Genomic DNA, 23,157 nt, shown 5'->3' with positions numbered 1-23,157 from the left:
CAGATGGACGATCTCTCTGTAAATCTGCATTTCAAATAAAAATAATAAATCAATCTTTAAAAAAAAAAAAATCCTAGACTTGGGACAGAGTTGCTCCCTGGCTTAGAACTGTACTGCCTGTAGCTCCCTAACCAGTTGCTTCAGCCTCCATTTCTACAATTGGTCATGAACCTATTTGTGACTTTTTGGAGTTATTTCTTTTGGTTTGCAGTGTTTTTGGTGGTTGTACTTTCGGTGGCCTTTACTGGATGTGGTGGTACCCGGAGGCACTCCTGAGAGCCCCCGGCTTCCAGACATAGTCCTCCTGGCCTCCACCAGGTAGCATTCCCCTGGGTAACCAGGATCACTCAGGCCAGTAGGGTAACTCCCTTTCTTTGCATTATTGGGTCAGTAGTATAAGGAGCTCCTAACAGCAAGGTGGTATCTTCCAGTGGGACCATTTTGCCTTGGAGACTAAGACCCCCAGACAAACTGGGTGTGGGGTATTAGAGGTGGTCACAGTGAGGTGGGCTACTCCCACTCCAATCCTTGGCTCCATGCTCGTGAGCTGCGGCTCTTTGGCTGTGGGAAGAGCAGCACGTACTGATCTCTGATTCAAAGCATCTATGGCACCCTATGCCTTCAGGGTGTGGCCTCACAACTGGCAGCACAACGAGCCATTCCACCTTTCAGTCAGGCCACTTCTGGGTGACCAGCTATGTGGCAGAACCAGTTAAGTCATGGGTACGGGACCACTGCTAGGTTCAAGTCCCTCAATTAGAGCCAGCTGTGTGGGAGCCCAGGGGGGTGCAGGAGCACTGGGCCCGCCTGGCATTCGGGACAAATACCCAGTGTCCCTGAGAACAGCTCTGCTCTTAGGCCAGTGCAGGGCAACCTCTTTTACACGAGGGTTAATTCAATAAATGCTAAAAAGTTTGGTCCCATTTTCTTTACTTTTCAAAATCAACCTCCAAAAATGTATCTTATAACCAGAGGTGAGAGACAACGGGCAAACTGTCACTGATGTAAGCCACATGAATGGCTCTGACAAGCACTCAACAAGCACCAAGAGACCTTACTGGGCTGCGTTGCCACAGTGAGACCAGACATGAACGTCCCTGCCTGGAGAAGCGGTGGCAACGCCTGTCTCCGAAAAGCAATGCCCAAAGCTTCTGGGAGTTGAGACACAGAATTCAAAGGGGGTGGAGATGACAGCCCTTCGGGAACTGGGACATCTGCAAGTGCTTGGGTGCACTTCAGAGCAGAACAAAGCCAGCTGAAAGGGTCCAAGACACACCACTCCCGTCCTTCAGGTCCCTACACTGATCAGCGGATTCCGAGGCAGCAAAGGACCGGGCTTCCAGGACATCAGTGTGAGTAGTTCATGCAGAGTGCACACCAAGCTCGCGCCAGCTGCCGGGCCGCTCTCGAGTTCCTTCCTAAAAGCACAGAGCTTGAGCTTTAGCCCCACGCACAGCATCAGGCCAACAACTCCACGGCTCCTCTCCGGCCGGGTCTGGGAAGCTGAAGGAGCCACTCTCCATCGCCAGGAGGGGGCAGCACCTGAAGCGCAGCAAGAAAATCACCAGTGCGGCATCCCCTGGCTGAAACGCTGCAGGAATGGCCAGTGCCTCTCACAACCTTGGCCAACACACGCATGCGCCACGGTGCGCTCTGGGGCGTGGCCAAGTGCCACTGGGGCAGTACTGCTTTCCAGGGCGCGGCAGCTCACAGGAGAGGCGCACAACAGCACCCCGAGTTTCAGTCCAAGGTTGGTTTCCAAAAATTTTTAATTAATGGCTTGCTTTTAGCAGCTACGCTGAAACAGGGCTTGAATTTCTTTGAAATATAAAGTAGAACGTTATTCAGGCATGATAGGGTAGGTTTCCTAGATTCAGAAATGTCAGTCTCAGAAAAAGAAATCAGTTTTGATTACCGGGAACCCTTAAGCAATCACTCCAACCCAAAAATACTTTACTCGGGTAATGAGAGGGTAGCTGCCTTTCTCTGTGCTGTTAAGTATGCAATGTTCAGGATGTGGGGTGGCAGGTCAAAGGTGCCAAGGATGCTCATCAGATTACACACGGAGAAAAGCTAAGAACTTCTGTCAATCAAATGGATTTACCACCTGTCGTTCTGTACCTGAAACCACACTCCTCACCTTTGGCTTGCATGAAGTCACAAACGTGGCTGCCACCACTCACAGGACACAGCCCCGGGTTCACAAACAGCATCCAGAAGACCTCACTGCAAGTGGCTCAACGTGAAGGACACTCTGCGTTTCTCTTCTTTCCCATCCTGTGTAAGGTCTGTCCTTTGCTCTCCTCGCCAAATCATACAGTGTTTCCTTTTGGGTTGGAGACAGCAGCTCTTCACTTGGTTTCTAGAACCCAATTCCTGGCTCTAAAGCCCTGCCCATGTGCTTTTCCCAGTCTCAGCTGCAACTGGGGACTCTACCCTCTGCCCATACTTGCCATCTGCCCTCTGCTGAAGGTCAGCAGTGGCACACGTCATGTCCCCGGTTTGCAGAGAATTTACATGTGAACACCTAGGTGTCACGGCCAGCACAGGGTTGTGTGTGAGGCAATGAGGTCTGGGTGAAGCATGGAGCAACACGGCAGGTGCTTCATCGCGGCAACATCTCTCTGAAAAGCTGAAGAGCGAGCCGAGAGCGTGCCTTCTTACGTGTGGTCCACCTGCACTCGGGGGTGTTCCCAGTGCGCAGAGCCCTGTGTGCTGCTGCCGTATTCTGGAGTTGCAGACGCGTGTGGACTGTGCGGACGCAATCCCCCTGCAGGCTCTTTGGACCTTGCGCCCATCCATAGTGAGAATGAGACCACACACACAACACGCGAGAACAGAAGCCATTTGCATTTTAATCGAGAATGACTATTAGCCCTTAGGTAGCTACAGTGGCATCAGAGATGGTTTTAATTTGGAAGACAAATTGCTCATAGGAAAATCGAGAATTTAAAATCTAACTTTTAATTTACTATACATATATTCTGAGAGCTTCCAAGTTCAAGCATTTCTGGAAAAGGAAAGCTCTTCTTGTTTCTAAGTGTAAGAAACTTAACATTCCTCCATTTGGACTCCCCATACCCACTGCCCAAACCCAAACCAACAACACCTCCCCCAAAACTAAAAGGGGGAGCGTAAGTACAAGATAAAAAAAGAAAATCTAAGTAGTATGAAATTAGTTTTTATTTTTAGCTCAAAATAAATGTTTAACATTTTGCCCGAACCAAAACTAAAGACGAACACTTAGAAAAAAGAGTGGAAGCACGCTCCCGCCCCTTCCCGGGGAAGCCTGTAAGGCGGATGCTCTAACGAGGCGTGGTTCTCTCCAAAGGGCTAGTCTAGGCAAACAGAACAAAGAGAACCCCTACCCGGCTCTCCCTCCATCCACAGCTGCACCTACCAGGGCTGTGTCTGGTGGGGAGGACTCTCCCAAACATCACACACAACAAGGGGTGTCGGAAGTTGGGAACCACCTCTGAATACGTTCACATAAAATCCATTCTAAGGAGATCTAGCACAGGTAAACAGCCATCATCCAAACAGGTGAGCAGGGACTCCTGCTGGGGCTCCAGCACAGCAGAGGGAGCCGCAGCAGAGGCTCGGGGGCGACCGGGCCCCATCTCACCGTTCACCACAGCGATGTCTTGAAGTTAAACTTCAGTTTCAGCAGATACTTCAGATTTACCTGAGCAATATCGTAGACAATGTACCTGGAGGGAAGTACTGTCAAGGAGCCAACGGCTGCACCACAGGGAGTAAACGGGTCCCTGCCCCACGAAAGGCAGTGTGCCCGGTGCTCACCAGGGTGCCTCCCAGCACTGGGTGGGGTGGGGGCCCTCAGACAGGTAATTCTGGATTCCCAGTAAATCCTCTGGGAACAGGGGACGCCTCATTCTGTCAGCCAGGCAGCAGGGAGTCGGACCTCTAGCTCTGCATAGGAAGGGGCCCTGGTCACCATGAGACACACTGCAGGGCAGTCTCTGCCCGCTGCCTGCCACAGGGAATCCCAGTGCACACACGAAAGGATACTCGTTGTACAGCAGACAGGTGTCGTTAACACCAGACGAGATGCCGGTCCCCAGAGGAACCTCCACACCATCCAGAGTAATACTAGCAGAAGGGTCAGGAGTGGTTTTGCCCAAACCTGCAAAAAGGTGCGAGTGCTATGAATCAAGAGAACAGATGCTGACAATGTTCCACGGAGGTGAGATCTGTTTTATGCTGGGTCTGTGTGCTCATTTTAAACATACAGATCCTATACCCTATCCCTCAGGCGTAAAACCACGGGCTATAGATCAAGATTCCCAGGCATCAATCTTAAGAGATTTTTAGCAAGCAGCGGCCCCTGCTATGGGGTCCGTATTTCTGAATAGAATTCTAAAGCCATCATTTCACACAGGCAGTCGAAGGCCCTACATCATCAAGTGCTGCCAGCTCCAGTAATGCCAGAAATTCCCAACACCACCAAGCCCTAGGAGAGCCCTCACGCTACTGCTTGGAGAAGTAGGTTGAAATTCAGCCAGTGAGTGCACCTGGCTGCGGGGCCCACATCACGGTTCTCCTATGACACTTGCAATGCCAGCTGGTTTTAAAGCATGCGCCTATTTAACAGCCAGCCAAAGAACACAGCCTCGAGAAAAGAGCTCCCTCCCGCACTGCCCGCTGGTGCCGTCCAGGGTGCGGGCTGGCTCCGGAGACGTTACCTTTCACACTGTGCTTGCCCTTGGGTAACTTGCTGATATGCGAAGCTTGCTTCAGTTCATACCTGCTCAAGAGAGGACGGGCTCAGAACAGCCTCCAAGGAACAAGGCCAGATGAGACAAGCCCCTGCAGAACCCACTCCACCTTTACGGCCAGGAGCTCCGAGGTGCAGTTCTTTTGGTGCTAGGACCAAGATGGACTAATCAGATTTTCTCTGTGGAGAATGTGGAACCAGGCTTAGGCGGCCGATCCCATCTCAGCTGGTCTCGGTGAGGGCAGGGGAGCTACTGCATGACCATCTTTGGTGTGCTTCTACCTCTGCTTCTCAGTGCACAGGAAGAACCGCCAGGGCCACTCCCAAGGCTAGGCCGTGCTCCTGTCCTGGCGATTTGAGGCTTCCCTGCACTCCCTCGTCCGCTTAACTTGACTGGTTACAAGCAGAGCCGACTGGCAGGAAGCTGAGGGTCAGCTGTGCGTCTCAGGGAGCTCTCCTCCCCACGGCCCACACCATCTGTCCCTATCAGGCAGCACCAGCCTCAGGGCCAGGTTACTCACATGTTTCCAAGGGCAACTTCTCCCAGCAGGATCAAACCGATGGGGTCTCCCTGAGACGTGTGGCAGTAGTTGGCACTCTTGGAGACCATGTCGGCGAAATAGATCCCTTTACCAAACATGTAGCCCGTCTGCAGGGTTGGAAAAGGGACAGCTGAACACCTTCTCCCGGGAAGTGAGGATCAGTTATTTACGGAGTGCCTACTGGAGCCAGGCGCCCGGCTCAGTGCTGCAACCCCTCACTTGTTGGAGGTCGGCACTCAGCATCAGGCCGTTCAGGCCTTGGTACTGTCACATCCCAGGGACTCTAAGAGGTTACTAAACCTCTCTGGACCCTGTGTGCCCCTTCTCTCAACAACCGCATGGGGCCGCTGTGGAGCACCCCCTGAAAGCCGGCCATCATTTCTATTTCTTTTTCATGTGAAACATGCGGCTCAGAGTGCTTAGGAACACAAGTGCACAGGACGGTGCCAGGATCACACAAGCTCTTCAAGATGAGAGGCTTGGAGGAGCACTCTAGGTCCTGTCCAGCGGGTCACTTCTGTAACCTAGCAGGTGATGTAACATTGTCCTGTGCATGGGTGGCACGATCCTCAGTAATTACCCATGTTACTGATGAGGAGGCTGAAGTTCATGGAGGCCGCCTGGCTGGCAAGTGGTAGAGACAGGTCTGGACACAGGCTGGCCTGTGGCCCAAGTCTGTGCCGTGCACACAAACACACCCAGTTAGTGTTCCCAGCAGGCCCTGGCCTGGACACTTCTTCTGACCCAGAAACTGTTTGACAAATGTGCAGCTGCACCGTCCACAGGGCTGGGGTCTGGAGGATGAAGGTACAGACACCATCTGGGAGCTCTGGCTGAGGGGCACATGAGCCACCAATGCACATCTTCAAACAGGCCCCTTACTCAGGGCCGCGTGGGCTCCCCCCGCCCCAACCCCTGAGGGATGTGTAATGCTCTTTATAGAGACAGGGACTCTCACCCATCACCGCCCAGCCCAGGCACGTACCACAGGCGCTTCAGGTGGGGCTATCCGCAGCCCCTGGGACAGGATCCCAGCAAAGTTGGTGGTCCTGGACCCATGCCACAGCAACCGTCGGTTATGAAGCTGCTTGAAGGGCTTATAGCGTTGGCTCTCTCCGTCACGCTCTATCTTAAAGATCTGGTCCAGGCATTAAAGGGAAACAGAAGCAGCCAGGTGTTACTCTGATAAATGACAAGATGGGATGGGATATGGGAGGACGGAGCCGAGTCCCTGCAGCCAGAGCTGAAGGTTTGTTGTAGGATGGGAGGCGCTAGGCAGAGATGAAGTGGAGGACCTGTCAAGGCCCCACCCAGCAGGAACTGGCCATGACACCAGGCAGTGCTGGGCCAGAGCTCGCTCACCTGAGCAATTGTACCCCTCTGGGATCATATTTTCTGATTTTAAAACCAGGTCTGCGGATAGGAAATGTCCTTTCAAACAGAGTAGAAAGCCACCCCAACTGTAAGACTACTCATTTTCCTGCTCAACAGACAAGTGAGTCACTTCCTCTGATTCTCTGGCAAAGTAGGCCGTTCTTTTCTACCCAGGCCCAGGATGGAGGAACGGGCAAGAATAGCTGGCAGGAGGTAAAATGGGGTGGGGAGGGAGGGATTCTTACATCGACAACTTCCAAGTCATATGCATTGTGCGTGGTCGCATGTGTGTTCTTAACGTATTTCCTGATGACCTCAGCTTCTTCAGAATCTTTGTCAACCACCTACAACACAGGCATCTTGGGATTAGAGCCACGGAGACCCCAGAAGAGCCTCCACGGAAGCAGGAGGCCTAGTCCACAGGCTCGTGGATGTTCAGATCAACACTACCCTCCTCAGTGGCAGCTCAGGCAGGACCAAGAGCCTATGTTCTAGGTCTGTCCAGTGGGCAGGCCCTGAGCTGGTGGTTCCACTTCCCTCTCACACCTGCCTCTTCTACTCAGGTTGCCGGAAGATCTCAGGCTTTCTTTTGTCTTAAAATTCCTTGCTTTGGAGTACCAGGGAAGCTAAAAACCCAGGGTTGTGAGTGAATAAGGAATTTCTAGAATGAGGAGCTGGCTCCTGGCACAGGCAGTCCAGCTCATCTTGAGTTTCAGCATGATGGACGCGGCGGGTGTTTGGCCAAGTGGTCAAATCACTCATTGGGAAGCCCACAACCCACAACAGCGTGCGGGGGGTGGTGCTGGGGGTCGAGTCCTGGCTCTGCTCTTGATTTCCGCTTCCTGCTAATTCACACCCTGGGAGGCAGCAGGTGATGGCACAAGCAGCTGGGTTCTTTCTACCCATGTGGAAGACCTGGAGAGGGTTCCTGTCTCCTGGCTCTGTCCTGGCCCAGCCCCTGCTGTTGTGGGCATTTGGGGAGTGAACCAGTGGGTGAATAATCTCTGTATCTATCTCTTTCTAAAAGAACAAAACCAAAAAAACAAACAAAATCTCACAACAATGACTGAGACTTGCAATTAAAAGTGGTAAATATGCAATCAGCTGCCAGGGGTTTCTGAGTGTGGAGACAAGAGCTCAGTTGCTCTTGAATCCTCAGGGCCATGGCTACTGAGCCTGGCTCAGAGCATGTCCATCAGACCAGCAGCCAGAAGTAGTGGGAACTCTGCTGAAGAGAGCAGAGGGTGTTGCGCAGGCGGCCATGTGTGTTCTCCTGTATTTTCAAGTTCTTAGTCGCAGTTCAGCACCCTAGGGAGCCCAAGCACTGCGTGTTTATTACAGCTGCCCTCAGGCTGTTGCACCTCTGAAAGTTCATGCCAACAGTCTCCAAAACCAGAGCTCCTCTCCAGATCAAGGGGAAAAGTAACTTCCAGGAAAACCCCCTCAAAATCCATCTCTACACTAAGAGTGGGGAACTGTTTTCCTGCCAAAGGCCATCTGGGTATTTATAATCAGCTAAAAAAATTAGCCTTTTGTGGATGTACTGAACTGAGTCCTGCCTATGGCTGCCTTGGCAGAGCCAGACGAAGCGATGTTCAGGTCTCATATGGCCCAGGCCACATAAGAGGTTCCCCACCCCTGCTCTGCACCAAGCTGAGGCCGTGGCTTGGAAGCCTGCCTGCAACCCAGGGCCAGCATCTAGGGGAAATGCCTGAGGTTAAGGACCACTGCTCCCGGTTACGACACTTGAGGAAGGGCTGGATTGCCACCTTAATGTCAGTTTTGAGCTTCTCATAGTTGACATCGATGGGGTCCTTGCTGCTATCATCAGATCCACCTCTGAGCAGACTGTAGGCCACCTCAATGTCCAGGAGGTTGTCCAGCATTTCCACCTTGGCCTGCAGAAGGAAACACCCTGAGTTAACAGACTCACAGTTTTGGCACAGAAAACCAAGAGCAGAGGTGGACATCTGGCCAGTGGTTTAGAGGCCCCTCGGGAGGCCCACGTCCCGTATGAGTGCCAGGGCTTGAGTCCAGCTCCGCTCCTGACTCCAGCTTCCTGCAAATGGGCACCCTGGGAGGCAGCAGGGGATGGCTAAGGTAGTTGGGCCCCTGCTTATTTGGGAGACCTGGATTGAGTTCTTGACTCCCAGGTTATGCATGGTTATGCCGTGGGCATCTGAGGGGAAATCAGGGAACAGGAGGTCTTTCTTTCAAAAAATTAGAAACAAAACAAAAAAAGAAAACCTACCTGCAGATGGCATTCAGCACAGAGAAGGGGGGACCTCCCTTCGGGTCAGGGACAGCCTATCACCTGCTGTCCACAGTGGACACTCACAAGAATTCCTGGGATGCTAACGAGGCCTCACTGCCTGGGGAGGTCGGGGGAGACGTAAGAACAGTCCCTTCTCTCACACAGTGGTGGCAGCAGGGACCAGCAGTACATACCACACTCAGCTAAGACCTTTTGGAGTGAGGAACTCCCTGCCCAACTGCACTGTCCCCCAGCCTCCCTGGGCACAGCAAGGCCGGAGAAACAATCAGTGCTGCCCCAGCCGACTCCGCCCATGTGTGCAGAAACCCCGTTTAACGTGGAGGCACTGGCCGGGGAGTGACACCCGGCCCAGCAGACAGCCACCCCCTTGTGAACGTGGTGCTACCTGCACGCTGTCTGTGTTGTTCAGGAGCGGGGGCTTCTTCATCCCGAAGTCGTGGGGGATCAGGGTGTAGAAGCGGTTTGAGAGGTCCAGGATCTGAGAGTCACTGCTTCCCTGGGACACCGCCTGGAAGCGTGGGAACAGAAGGATGTGAGGCTGGGAGGGCAGCTCAGCGCCCCCAACACCTGGCCAGCTTTCTCTTCTCAAAGGCAGCCTGCTGCATGCATAGGCCAGGGTGCTCAGGGGCAGAACCCCTACCCTGCTAACGGCAAGCTCAACATATGACAGGCTTCTCATAGAAATCCCCTCTGGACAAACAACTGTGCTGTTAGGTAAAGCCCCTCCTCCCCAGCCATGCTAAAAGTCAGCTGTAAACTCTAGGTAGTTGGCTTGTAGGTACTGCTAAAACATTTTTTGCATGTATGAAAATTTTTCACAATAAAATGTTGAGGGGGAGGGGCTGCCCTGTAAAATTCCATCAGGTCTTTAGCCACCGCCTGACCTCAGCTCTGGGGCGGGGAATTTGTTTTCATTGCACCTGAGGAGGTTCAAGTGGCCAGAGGGAGAAGCTCAACACCCAATACTGCCGTGGTGCCACTCAGTGCTCTGTGTGCAGAGGGTGCGCACTGAGTGTGTGAAGAGACTGAGGAGCTGGAACACTGGGATGCTGCTGCCTATCTGGACAAAGACCTGGCACCCTCAGGTCTAGTTCCCATCAAGGCATGGACCTCACCAAGTCTCACAGCTTCTATGTGTGCCCCAGCTGGCTCTGGGTGAGGGCCAGGATGCCACTCAGCCCTCCCACTTGGGGATTCTGGACCGGGAACGAGTTTGGACTGAGAACTTTGCATACTGTCAACCAGTGGGTAACAAGCAGAGAGGTCCGCACTCTGGCCCAGCTGGAACTGATTAAACAGCTATTTTAGGCTGCTTCTCCAGCACCAGTCAGAAAGCTCACTTCCTGAGTCCGCTTTAGTTCTTTCTTTTTCTTCTGTCGCAAGCCAAGCCTGCACTCTGTCCTGATGTAGCTCGAAGGCTCTAGGGGCTGGAGGACCTTGGTGGACACTCAGGAAGTGTAGAATGGGGGTGGACGTTGTGGCGCAGCAGGTTAAGCTGCCCCTGGGACCCCTGCACCCCACATGGCAGTGCTGGTTTGAGTCCTGGCTACTCCACTTCTGACCCAGCTTTCTGATAATGTGCCCCTGCCACCTATGTGGGAAGCCTGGACAGAGGACCTGCATGCTGCTCTGCCTTTCAAGATGAAAATAAACAACAACAAAACTGCTGAATGGATACGAATGAAAGAAAGAAAGAAACTGTCTTTTAGTTGATGACGTCTAGTAACTGCAAAATAAACCCTCTTCAGGACACACAAAATAAAATCACAGTTATCTTTAAGAGGAGCACCACACTGCTTATCAAGTTTATAGAGAGCTCATGACGAACCTGGTAACTGAAAACATTCACTAGTAGGGCCAGCGCTGTGGCACAGTGGGTTAAAGCCCTGGTCTGCAATGCAGGCATCCCATGAGTGCCGGTGCGAGTCCCAGCTGCTCCACTTCCGATCCAGCTCCCTACTAATGTGCCTGGGAAAACAGTGGGGGGTCGCCCCAGTGCTTGGGCCCCTGTACCCATGTGGGAGACACGAAGAAGCTCCTGGCTTTGGATTGGCTCAGCTTCAGTCACTGCAGCCATTTGGAGAGTGAACCCGAACCAGTGGATGGAAGACATCTTCCTCTCCCTTCCTCTCTGTAATTCTTTCAAATAAATAAATCTTTTATTTTTGAAGATTTATTGATTTATTTTGAAAGAGTTACCATAGAGAGAGGAAAGGCAGAGACAGAGAGAGGTCTTCCATCCGCTGGTTCACTCCCCAGTTGGCTGCATTGTGGCCAGAGCTGCGTTGAACCGAAGCCAAGAGCTTCTTCTGGGTCTCCCACGCGGGTGCAGGGGCCCAAGGACTTGGGCCATCTTCCACTGTTTTCCCAGGCCATAGCAGAGAGCTGGATCAGAAGAGGAGCAGCTGGGACTAGAACGGACACCCACATGGGATGCCAGTACTGCAAGTGGTGGCTTCACCCACTACGCCACAGCACCAGACCCAATAAGATAAATCTTTTAAAAAAAATTTCATTAGCTTTATGAACAGTAAGCACTTGTCACGTCCACTGTGGTGGGAAGGATCCGAATCCTCGTGGACTGTAGTTTGTATGTTTATTTTGTTCACCCAGAGGACATCCCACGCCAGGGATGAGGACCTGGCCAGGAGAGGCCGTGCGCGGCCCCTGCTCACCTGCTGGACCTCGTTGAGAATAGAGTACGCGGCCTGGATCTGCCTTTTGCTCAGCTTCCCCAGAGGCATCTTCTGAAGGTCAATCTGAGGAGACAAGGGCGTTCCCCTTTGAAGCAAGGCACAGCACACAGGAGAGTGGCACTGAGTGCCCTCGCTTTAGGCCCCCAGGAGAAGCAGTCAGGAGCCTGCCGGACCTTCTCAAGGAGACTCATGACCCAACTCCAGTGTGCAGTCCATCCCCACCCACACGGGGCTGGGAGTCACTGGGAAAGAAGAGTCTTGCTCACCTCACTTACGGGCGGGACAAGCCAACCCCAGCTCCCCCACCCCTCTGCTCAAGCAGTCCTGTACTTCCGGAACAGGAGACAGCACAATTCCCACCCAACTCCAAGGTGAAATAGGGAACGCTGGTTATGGCTCTCCATCTCAGGCCCTGGCCAGGTGGCCTTTCCTGGAGTCCCAGAGTCAAGGAGGTACCACCTCCCCAACAGATTCCCGGCCGGAAAACAAGAACCAAGAATTTCTAAATGGTGGAAGTGATTTCCAAAGGGAACACACTCTTGAACTTATTTATGTTCCAATCAATGCCATCCCTTCCTGATGAGTTGAAAGGTTAAAAGAACTTCTGTTTCAACAATACCACTGCTGCCCACAGTACCTTGGGAACCATGGCGAGAGGCCATGAGCTCTAATGGGAAGAGCAGATGTGCAGCCAGAAGGCCTCATCACCAGCTGGCCAGCGAGGCGGTCACCTGCTGCCTTGTGTTCCACTTCTAAGACTGGGCCACCTTGCTCAAAAGGCACCGGCTCTCCTCTGCGAGCCGAGGCTGCCTGTGTGGCTTGCTCGGCCCCCGGTAATTCCTCTGTGCACGACTGACCCCACACTCTACCCTGAGACATTTGTCCCTGAGGACTTTCCCCACAGAACCTTCTGAGTTCTCCGGGGGCTGAGCCCACATCTTGCACACCTTTTGCCTCCTCCAGTGTCTGCAACGAGGACTAAGCCGAACAAGAATTCTGGAAACGGGACTGCTCTGGTAACTACACTGTGGGTTGTGAAAGCTGCTTGTGGCTCATCGGGCACCAACCAGGGGCCAGGAGCAACAGCTCTGAATGACAGCCACAGCCCTGGCACACAGGCTCCTCTCCACGCTCAGTACTGCAAAGTCCTCATGAGAGCTCTGATTTCTGGCAAGGGTCAACTACCTGGAGCTGTGTCTAGGGGGAAAGGGGGGTAACCCATTTGGAGCCAAGGACAAGGTACATAAAAGTGGCTTTTGTGTGGATCATCACAGGCCTGGAAGCAGTTCTGAGGAAAGGGCAGCAGTGTTCCCCATGCTGCCTAATGCTGGAAAGGACCTGGCCACCTCAGTCACCTCGTCCACTTATCCACATGGAGACCCCAATCCCACACAGGCAAGGGGCCCGCAGGCTGGGAGCAGGCAGCCTGCTTTCTACATACTTCCTATGGGTTGCCTTCCAGCCTGTGCCAACAGCAGGGCCCCTGTCCCTTTTCTCCCTGGATAAAAACCAGTTACCTGTCTGAGCCAAACACAGCATGAAAATGACATTGCACAGGAAAGGACCTGGGTCTGAGAAAAGTTGAGAACATTTATGAATCAGCAAAATCTGAGTATGGAAGGCTGGGTACGATGTGTGGGACTTCAAAATAATTCTCTCACCTACCCTCATTCTTGGTGAGCACACCCACAAGCTGCTCCAACCCAAGGACCCCTCTCGCCTCGCCCCGCCAGACAGAAGCTGGGCTAGTTCTCCATCTGAACAAACACATTGAATCCTGCTACTTTCAACTGGTTAGAGGACGTCTGGCTCAGAATCCTCTGCATTTACCAACAGCTTGGCCGCGAGCAGCACTGCTGGGCTGAGCACCTGCTAGGGAGATGCTGAGCTGGTCCTGATTGTCCCCAGGGCTGAGGAGGAAAGGCTGCCAGTGGTTTATATGACCCAGCTCCAAGGCTGCCCATTATTAGGCTCCAGACAGGAAGGACGTGGAAGTGCCAAGATGTCAACACGAAGGCAGCAATCCGATGGAGAAGGGAGGTAATGGCTAAGACTGGTGTGAGATGTTTGTCCTCTTCATTATGTTCCCAGGAGCCCAGGGCAAAGGAAGACCCAACCCACCGCAGCTGCTCAGCAGATGATGCCAGCCAGGCAGCACAACACTAAAGGCCCCTGGGGGCAGCTCTGATGCCAGGGGCAACAATTACAAGAGCCCTTTCAGACTCATCTCCCAGAGGCAGGTGGGGATGGGAAGGAGAACAGGAAAGACTTGTCCCCTGCCCACTGTCATGCTCCGGCCATTCTCTCCTGGGCAACAACCATCATCTCTACTCCATCCACTTCCAAAGTTTTTCTTAAAGCAGCCAGTGTGGGGTTGGTGTGTGGCACAGTGGTGAAGACACTGGAATCTGCGCACCCCCTAACAGAATGCCTGGGCTTAAGTTCTGGCACTGCTCCTGACTAGCTTTCTGCAAATGCACACCCTGGGAGGCGGCAGGTGACAGCTCAAGTACTTGGGTCTCTGCCACCTACACGGGAGACCTGGATGGAGTTCAGGGCTCCTGGCTTCAGCCAGGTCCAGCGCTGGCTGCTGGGTGCATCTGGGGAGTGAACCAGCAGACGTGAAGTCTGCCTTTTCCAAGCACACATTTGGTGTGGACTGTATCCTGTGAAGCAAGTGGCGCACATGCTCTGCTCCTTCTGCCAGGGCAGCTGCAGGCTTTGCTCTAAGTGGGCAAAGTCCTGGACTCCCTGTGACCACTACAGTTGGCTGGTTCACCCATCCACCATCAGCAACAAGAAGGGAACCAGGGGACACACTCTATAATACACAGCTCCCAACAAGTCAAATGACCCCTAACGAGAGAGCGAGTACCACAGGCCTCAGCAGTCTTGGGCCCAAAGACTAAAGCACAGGTACAAGAAGCTGGCATCGAAGCTTTCTGTGACTAAGAGAGAAACGAGAAAACAAGAACTGCCAGAGCGCTCTGCACCGACGCAGTCTGATCCTTGGCCAATGCCCGCCAATAACCAAGTCACCCACCTCATACTCCACCATGGCTTTCTTCATACTTTCCACGTCAAAGATCATCTTAATAAGTTCCTGAACGGGCTTGGGGAGCTTCGACTTGGTGCCAGGGCTCACCGTCAGCTTCTTCACCGCCTCTTCATCCTTCAGCGAAAGCAAAAAGGAAACCAGGAGACCCAAATCAACAACCCAGGAACAGTGGCAGTGACGCTGGGGACCTGGGCTGCTGGTGGAGTGCCACCAGCAATAAAGCTGAATGCCAGCCACAAAGGTTTGGGTAACAGTGGTCAGAAGCATGAGTGCATGACTCTGCTCATGGGCCAGACAATTCCAGGGCATTGCCAAGTTCTCCTGCCGGCCCCAGATTCCTATTCCAGCTGCCAAGTAGCATTTGCATGGGCTGCCCAACGCTGGTACCCTGCCAGGGAACCCACCCAGGGCCCACTCACAGTCAACAGGGAAGTGTTACACAGCTGTGAAGGTGAACCTTGGACAATGGGCACTGAGATGGGAAGAAAAACTCTTTCTTTCTCTTATACTTCCTCACCAGGGCAGTTACAAGACTCAAGTATATACAGCCTTCTTATAGTCACTAAGAATCAAGCAATCACTTCCACTTCTTGCCAGCCAGATAGCTGAAGCGCATCCAGGCATTAACTTCCCTCCTTCCCTGCTCACGTCTGCTCCCTTGGATCACACTACCTCGTGAGCTCCCAGCCCATGAGACTTCACCTCTGCCATCTGAAGACCCCAGGCTGCCAAGAGTACACTGTCCACAAACTACCTTACCTCTTCCTATTTTTAGACTTGAACCCTATGAGGGCAGGGGCTGTGTGCTGTCAATCACACTGTGCCTAGCAACTAATAAAGTATCTGTTGTTTGGCGGACAGAAGGTAACCGGCACTAAGCTTTGAACCGCGCATCTGCCTGGTGTAACCAGGATGCAGAGTTCATCGGCACTGTGTTAGCGCTCACGGTTGCCGGGCTCGCCTTCAGAGTGTCTAATGTAATACAGAGCCTTAAACACACTCTTCGATTCTCGTAGTGTAACTTCACAGAGGGCAAACTATCAATGTGTTAGCCCAACTGAAGTGCACATGCCTGATGACCTAGTAACTCTACTGAAGGGAACAATCATAGAGGCACACAAATACATGCACACCATTCTAGCAAATACCAGCAAACAATCTAAATGTCTCAAAGGAAGAGGGAGGGATTGCTCTAATCAGTTATAGATTCTGGCCCACTCACAGGCTGGAATTCTACACAGCCTTTAAAAAAGATGTTCTGGACTGGTTTAATTTAACGGCCATATGTGGTTCCTAAGGTTTTGAAATATGGCCAGTTCAAATTAAAATGTGCAAAAGCACACACACCAGATTTCAAAGACTTGACACAGAAAGGAAAAGGAAATTTCCTCATCAATAACTGTTGGTATTGATTGCAGGTTGACATTACGATATTTGGAACACACAAATTTATTTAATTATTTTCTTTCTGCTTTTTAAAATGTAGCTACTGAAAACCCCGAAACTGAGGTGGTTTGCGTTCTATTTCTTCTGGTCAGCACTGCTCCAGCTATATTAGGGTAAAAGTGAGTGGCAACAGAGTATAGAAGGCAGGATTCCAAAGACTGAGACAGACATATACTATGACTTCAACTGTAGTGAATCATGGGTGGTTTCCATTTTTTGTGCCTTCGTATTTCTCTTCAAAATTTTCTAACTCAGTAGGTGCGCTTAGACCAAATCCATCTATCTACAAGTCCAAAGTTTCAACCTCAATAATTATGCAAGAGCTAAATTCTATTTTTTTAAAGATTTATTTATTTGAAAGTCAGAGTTACACAGAGAGAGAGAGAGAGAGAAAGAGAAGTCTTCCATCCACTGGTTCACTCCCCAAATGACCACGATCGCCAGAGCTGAGCTGACCTGAAGCCAGGAGCCAGGAGCCAAGAGCTTCTTTCAGGTCTCCCACATGGGTGCAGGGGCCCAAGGAATTGTATTGCTTTCCCAGGCCATAGCAGAGCGCTGGATCACAGGTGGAACAGTCAGGTCTCAAACTGTCACCTATATGGGATGCTGGTACTACAGGCGGTGGCTTAACCCAGTATGCCACAGCGCTGGCCCCTAAATTCTATTTTAATACAGAGAGCTCATGACACCCTCTGGGCACTAAAGACCACCCCTCCTGCTTTGAGAACTGCCAGGTGGGGCTGGTGTTGCGCCATAGTGGGTAAAGCCACTGCCCGAGATGCCAAAATCAAGTATTGTTGTCAGTTCGAGTCCCGACTGCTCCACTTCTGATCCAGCTCCCTGCTGCTGATGAAAGACGACCCAAATGTTTGGCCCCCTGCCACCCACAAGGGAGACCCAGATCAAGCTCCTAGCTTCGGACTGGCCCAGCCCTGACCGTGGCAGCCATCTGCAGAGTGGACCAGTGGCTGGAAGATCTGTCTGTCTCTCCCTCTCTGTAACTGCCTTTCAAAAAAAGAATTGCCAGGTCCCTAAAACACTGGAATTAAAACCTGTACCTAAACATTCTTTTATTAAATAAATGGTACTCCTCTCCCTAATTAAAAAAAAAAAAAAAAAAGATAGGCTCATTTTTAAAAAAGTACATTATTTTGCCAAAAGGTAAAAACAAACCTAGATGAAAATTCAAGAAATAACCGAATGCTCTTTGGTAATGTACTTGTCTATAGAAAGAATACCAAATTGTGGCTATAGACATTATTAGCAGAGCCTGTCAAGTTATTCTAGTTCGAGGCTGAAGTATGATGAATGAAAAGCCTTATTTGGAACTCATGTACTACCCTCTGCTGTGCTTCAGGAGCAACTTCAAAGACTGTTCTCTGACAGTCTCAAAGTGTCACTACTGTTCTCAACTAAGCTCCTTCTCAGACTTCACAGTGTAGATTTTCATAAATGCTGTTTCTGCATCTATTGAGATAATCATGTCTTTTTGTCCTTAATTTTACTCATATGGTGTATTACATTGACTTTTTTTTTTTTTTTTTAACTTTTTGACAGGCAGAGTGGACAGTGAGAGAGTGAGAGAGAGAGAGAGACAGAGAGAAAGGTCTTCCTTTTGCCGTTGGTTCACCCTCCAATGGCCGCCGAGGCTGGCGCACCATGCTGTTCCGAAGGCAGGAGCCAGGTGCTTATCCTGGTCTCCTATGGGGTGCAGGACCCAAGCACTTGGGCCATCCTCCACTGCACTCCCTGGCCACAGCAGAGAGCTGGCCTGGAAGAGGGGCAACCGGGACAGAATCCGGCGCCCCGACTGGGACTAGAACCCAGTGTGCCAGCGCCGCTAGGCGGAGGATTAGCCTGTTGAGCCACAGTGCTGGCCTACATTGACTTTTAAAAGTTGAACCAACCTTGCATTCCTGGGATAAATTCCACTTGGGCATGGTATGTAAATCCTTATATACTATATACTGCTGGCCTATGTTAGTTTGATGTGGAGGACTTTACATGTACATTCACATGATATTGCTCTGTAGTTCTCTTGTGATGTCTTTGGTACCTCAAACAATGAGTTGAGAAGGGTTTCTTTCAATTTTGGGGGGAGAACTGGCATCGATTGTTGCAAGAAAGCTCAGTGGCATTCACCAGTGATGCCATCTGATCTGTGGTGTGTACTTCAAGGAACAACACGTCCCTTCCTTTCACGAAAGTATGTGGTGCAAATGCTTACCTGGCCATAGTCAATTTCCAGAGGATAGAACTTTTTGGGATACTTTGTAAAGTTTTTGGAGTGCCAGGCGTTCCCAGTCTTTTCTTCATATAATTTCATAAAGTGCTCAATGGCATCCTCCTTGGATGGCATCTGCTCCAGTTTGTTACTACCGATCACGGTGCCCACGCGACCCCACGACCTGAATATCCAGTACCTACGGGGTTGGGGAGAAGAGAGACAGCTGGTCACATTTCAGAATGAGTGTCCCTTCCCTGCCATTTTGCTCAGGGGAGGAACATCAAATACCTCCAAATAATGGTGGCTGACAAAGAACAAAAAGGACTGCTACTACAATAAAGGGATTTTATTTTGCATTACATGGAAAGCTTTAAGTTTAAAATAATTAAAGAATGCCCTTTCACATCATATTGCCAAATAAACTGTACAAAAGCCCAAGAACAGGATACAAGCAGATCTGGCAACCAAGCTGGAGGGATGAATTAACAGGCCCTGCAGAAAAACTCCTTGTTTCCTCCAACAGAAACACAGCAACTACACTGGCAGTCATGTGTTTAGGGTGAGACAGCAACTGAAGATGCACTCTCACAATAACACAGACCTTCTGCCGCAGCCAGAGGCTGCCGTGGTGAAATGAAGTGGGGGCAATGGCAGGTCAGTGGAGGCCCAGGCTATCATTTTCCATTTCCATCTCAACCCAGGGCGCACATCACACATTAACCCAGGCACGTGCTGCTTAGCCTTAGGTGAGCTCATCTTCCTTATGCAAAACAATTTTCTTACAATAGAGACATAAAACAAATCCATATACAAGATTTGCAAGCACTTTACAGATAAAAGTAAAGGCTCTAGAGAAAACTTGGGACTTCTTTGTGTGTTTTCTGGACTACTATCCAGGAGTGTGTAAATTCATCCTTTGTTGTTTTTTTTTCTGTAGCAATGTTTGGGAAGAACTGCCGTAACTAATGCTGACCCTAGCAGCCCACAGGACCCTTTCACTCTAAAAACTGCAGCTAAGCTGCTGCTTAAGACGCCAGTGTCCCACATGGTGGTGGTGGAGTGCCCGGGTTGCACATCACCTCTGGCTCCTGACTCCAGCTTCCTGCTAACACAGACCCCAGGAGGCAGCAGTGATGGCTCAAGTAGTGAGGTTCCCACCACCCATGTGGGAGACCTGGGCAGTGTTCCTCGCTCCTGGCTTTGGACCTCCTGGCTGCTGTGGGCATTTGGGGAGTGAACCAGCAGAGGGGAGATATCCTTCTCTCTAAAATATGTAAACAAAAATTAAAAGAAACAAAATTGAAGAACCTCTAAATAACCAGAAAAGGCACACACCCGTCACCACTAGAATTTAGTAAGCGTTCCTACACAAGTCTTCCCTTTACACATAGACCCTGTTTTCTGCTGGCTGAAGCGAGGCACCTTCTTCCCCCCTCACGAAAGGCTGCAGGCTGCAAGCTACATCATTGCTCTTTGTGGTGAGATCTTGTGCCCCACTTCAGGAGCAACCTGGGTTTCCCAAGGCTCAGTCCCAGAACTCACCTGCTTTCCTTGTCATCCTCGAGCAGCTGCAGCTTGTAATAGGAGTTGGTTCCCTTAACGATGTCCACCAGGCCAAGGGTGGCGCTGAACACCTTCCCGCCTTTCTCCAGGACGTGTGCCGAGTGCTCCAGACCTGCCCCGGGGGAAAGCTCCTACAGTTTTCTCTTGTCCTCTCGTCCCTGGGGGCCAGTGCTCTCAGGGAGAGGGGGTCTGCAGGTCTGCAGAGGGGTTTACGCCTGCTTGGACACATGAACACCATCTTTGCCAGGTGCCTCAAGAGACACTCGTGTCCTCAGGTCCGAGGCCCCACCTCCCCTCTGCTCACATCCCTGTCTGCTTACCAGAATCAGGATCGACGGCTGCGCCTCCTTTGAGAGTTAATTTCATCCTCTTTTCAGATTTGTTGATACCTTGGATTGGGACACAGAAATGTAAAGATTTCTAAAGGCAGAAGACAACTGAGTAGTTTTCATGCACACTGCCTGTCAGCAAGGCATTAATGTACTGCCTCCCACCACCTCGAAGCCTGCGGCCCTGTGCCCAGTGAGAACTGATTTTAGAAAGCAGTGCAGGAAACACAGGGAGGCTCCATGCAAGCCAACCCAGCTGGCCTGGGATAGGCCCCTGAACTGGGGCAGGGCAGGGCAGGGCAGGGCAGGGCAGGGCTGCAGACTCTCCTGGCTCCCGGCCCAGAAAGGGGCAGCTGGAGGCCCTCACCTTCCTCGACTGGTCCCTTGCTCTTCTTGGCGACAGCAGCCCCTGACTTTGGTTTTGGGGCCACTGCTTCAACAGGCTCTGCCTTCACCTCGGCCCCCCAAGGGGATAAGATGTGCGCTGAGAGCAACTCCTGCAGGCTCTTGGTGGAGCTGGAGACATCCTGGAGGAAGTCCTCAGCCACCACGCGGACATTGGCTTCTTTGACTTCCTCCATTTTCTTATTCATCTTTTCCACTTCCTCTGTACAAATTGAAAGGGGGGTGAGTGTGTGTGTGCACGCAAAACTACACAGAAAGTTTAAAACTTCAAACAGGGGTAAACTCCCAGGCACTTGCAAGCCCTCATCATTCACTGTCCCCCTTCCCCCCGACATCTATGAGCCAGGGCACCTGTCTCCAAAAAGGCCTATGGAACGAGAGATAGACTGGCAATCACTCCAGAGGGAAAACGACCCTGACATGAAACACCGATGTGAATGCTGAGCACTGTTTCCCTGGCCCTGGGGACCAGCAGTGGGCACCTGCACAGGTGGCGACAGAGCAACCCTGTGCCTTCCAAACACACTGAGCCACCAACTCTTGCTGTGGCAGCACGCGGAACACTGGCTTCCCTTCACAAGGGGCCTGACCCATGGTGAGACGCATCTTTCCTCCATGAACACCCCTCACGATTCCAAGGCACAGCCGTGCTGTCCCCATCCCTGCCTGACAAGGAAGATGAGACTCACTCTGGGTGCTGATGCACAGCGAGGCCTTGCTGGCTGTCCCCGTCACCTTCCCCCCGAGTTTCTCGACGGCGGCCTTCACTTCGTCCTTGTTCCGGGACAGTTTCCCAAGGGTCAGGATCTTCATGTTGGACAGTGGCTTATCTGGGGAGGGAGATGAGCATCATGAAGCACGGTCAACCCTGGTACTGCTCCCCAGGATGTGGTGGAGGAGGAGCAGGAACATCAAGCAGCGAGCTCCCAGGACAAAGCCAGGGCAGACTGCAGTGTCCCTGATGGCCCCGGCACCCCTCTTCCGCCTGCTTCTCCTTCAGGATAAGGCTGTGAACATAGAGGCAAAGGACAAGCAGGGAAGCAGAGCACAGAATAGCCCCCTGCTGCCCGAGAACCTACACATGACCCTTGACACAGGCAGGACCGGGCAAGGGCGCACTATGAGAGGCCATTCTATGAATAGGGCAGCTGCGGGCTGCCCTGGGTCTGCTCCACAGTCTCGGAAGGCTGCATCTGGGGCCCCAGGACCAGGAGGCTGCAGCGGGAGGGAGAGAAGGGCAGGTCACATGAACTTCCAAACCCTTTTGCTCTCCTCCTCCCACTTCACGTCTCCAAACAAAACTGCAGTTCTTATTAAAGAACCCCACTTAAAAAACCAGATTTGTCCAGGCCAGCCATTCTCGGCTAGGACAGCTGCACTGAGCTGACTGGTTCCAGGCAAAAAGCAGCAGCCTTGCATTTGCAGTGCCCAGCGCCGGCCCAGGCTGGAAACTGCCTGCTCTGAATAACGCAGCGCTGCTGACATTTCCAGACCTGGAAGAGCTGCAGGGAGAAGTCCCACCTGCGCATTCTGGGAAGGCCGAGTCATTTAAGGGGAAACTGGCCAAGTCTCCAGAGAACAAAATCAGTGGCTTGGGTGTGAACTGGCAAGTGAGAGGAAAGCTGAGGAGGGACACCTGCATTTGGATCCAGGGCAACCATGCATGTGCACTGCAGTGACCACAGGTCCTCTCCAGGGGGCAGGAAGGAGGCCTCTAAGGGGTTCATGCTCAGGGACAGAACCTTGTCCTCCACCCACCAAACTGTGGCCTTCACCTTACACTGTCCACGTGTCTCCAAGTAAAGGAGCAGCAGGTCTCTTCTGCCCGAACACTTGCTGATCGGCTTGTGCTTCCTGCTTAGGGCACTCCTCCCCGGCCCTAGCCAGTGAATTCTGTCTCTGCACGTAACAGACCCAAGCGTCTCACCAGACACACCTGGTGGGGGCAGAGCGGTTGAGCCTCGGGAAAGCAGGAGCCCTGCAAGGAGGCTCTGTGTGGTCAGGCAGGACATCCTGATCGCCACTCCAGGTAAGGCTGCTGACTGGTCTGTCCTAAGAAGCCCTGCCTAGCTTCCAGAATAAGAAAGCATTTGTCCTTAATGCCTGCTCCCTGGGTTCCGCCCTCTAGAGGCTTCAGGGCAAGGGAAGAGCCCCAACCCAGGCAGGGCGGGGCTTCCCAGAGGACAGGCAGAGAGCCCAGGCGGCTGCTGTCAGGTCACTGCAGAATCAGGGCTCAGAGGTCAGGGTGCCCAGCCCCTGGAGCTGTACCTGCTGGAGCGGAGGGAGTCACAGAAGCGGGGGCCGAGGCTGTGGAGGGAGGGGGTGCCGCTGCTGCCGGGGCGCTGCTCTCTGGGGGGAATATGCGGTCCTGCTTTTTGATCTTCAATTTCTTGAGGTAAGAGATTTCCCGGAATTCCTGAAGAATTTAAGTTTTAGTTTTTAAGAAACTAGTTCCCTCTAGAAACGACCACCTAACCGGCCAAGAGAGATCTGGCTTGTGCAAATTC

At 52.1% G+C, this 23,157-nt stretch overlaps 1 protein-coding gene across 1 annotated transcript in view; it reads right to left on the bottom strand.

Annotated features, from left to right (window-relative positions):
• Positions 1–2,851: 2,851 nt before the first annotated feature.
• Positions 2,852–23,157, bottom strand: part of PARP1 (poly(ADP-ribose) polymerase 1) — a 44,310-nt gene continuing 24,004 nt past the window's right edge. Inside the window, exons 8-23 of the mRNA XM_062210459.1 lie at positions 22,919–23,066; positions 21,340–21,480; positions 20,613–20,852; positions 20,237–20,305; positions 19,896–20,028; positions 18,354–18,549; positions 14,666–14,794; positions 11,602–11,685; positions 9,312–9,434; positions 8,421–8,549; positions 6,897–6,995; positions 6,263–6,415; positions 5,257–5,384; positions 4,704–4,765; positions 4,030–4,144; positions 2,852–3,710 (exon numbers count right to left, since the gene is read on the bottom strand). Of these exons, the coding sequence (XP_062066443.1) occupies positions 3,629–3,710; positions 4,030–4,144; positions 4,704–4,765; positions 5,257–5,384; positions 6,263–6,415; positions 6,897–6,995; positions 8,421–8,549; positions 9,312–9,434; positions 11,602–11,685; positions 14,666–14,794; positions 18,354–18,549; positions 19,896–20,028; positions 20,237–20,305; positions 20,613–20,852; positions 21,340–21,480; positions 22,919–23,066 (2,031 nt within the window). The 3' untranslated portion in view covers positions 2,852–3,628. The remainder of the gene's footprint in view (positions 3,711–4,029; positions 4,145–4,703; positions 4,766–5,256; positions 5,385–6,262; positions 6,416–6,896; positions 6,996–8,420; positions 8,550–9,311; positions 9,435–11,601; positions 11,686–14,665; positions 14,795–18,353; positions 18,550–19,895; positions 20,029–20,236; positions 20,306–20,612; positions 20,853–21,339; positions 21,481–22,918; positions 23,067–23,157) is intronic.

This window comes from Lepus europaeus, chromosome 14 (genome assembly GCF_033115175.1).
Source record: "Lepus europaeus isolate LE1 chromosome 14, mLepTim1.pri, whole genome shotgun sequence".
NCBI lineage: Eukaryota > Metazoa > Chordata > Mammalia > Lagomorpha > Leporidae > Lepus > Lepus europaeus.
Note: the sequence above shows the minus strand (reverse complement) of the source record. Positions and strands in the feature narration are given on the sequence as shown.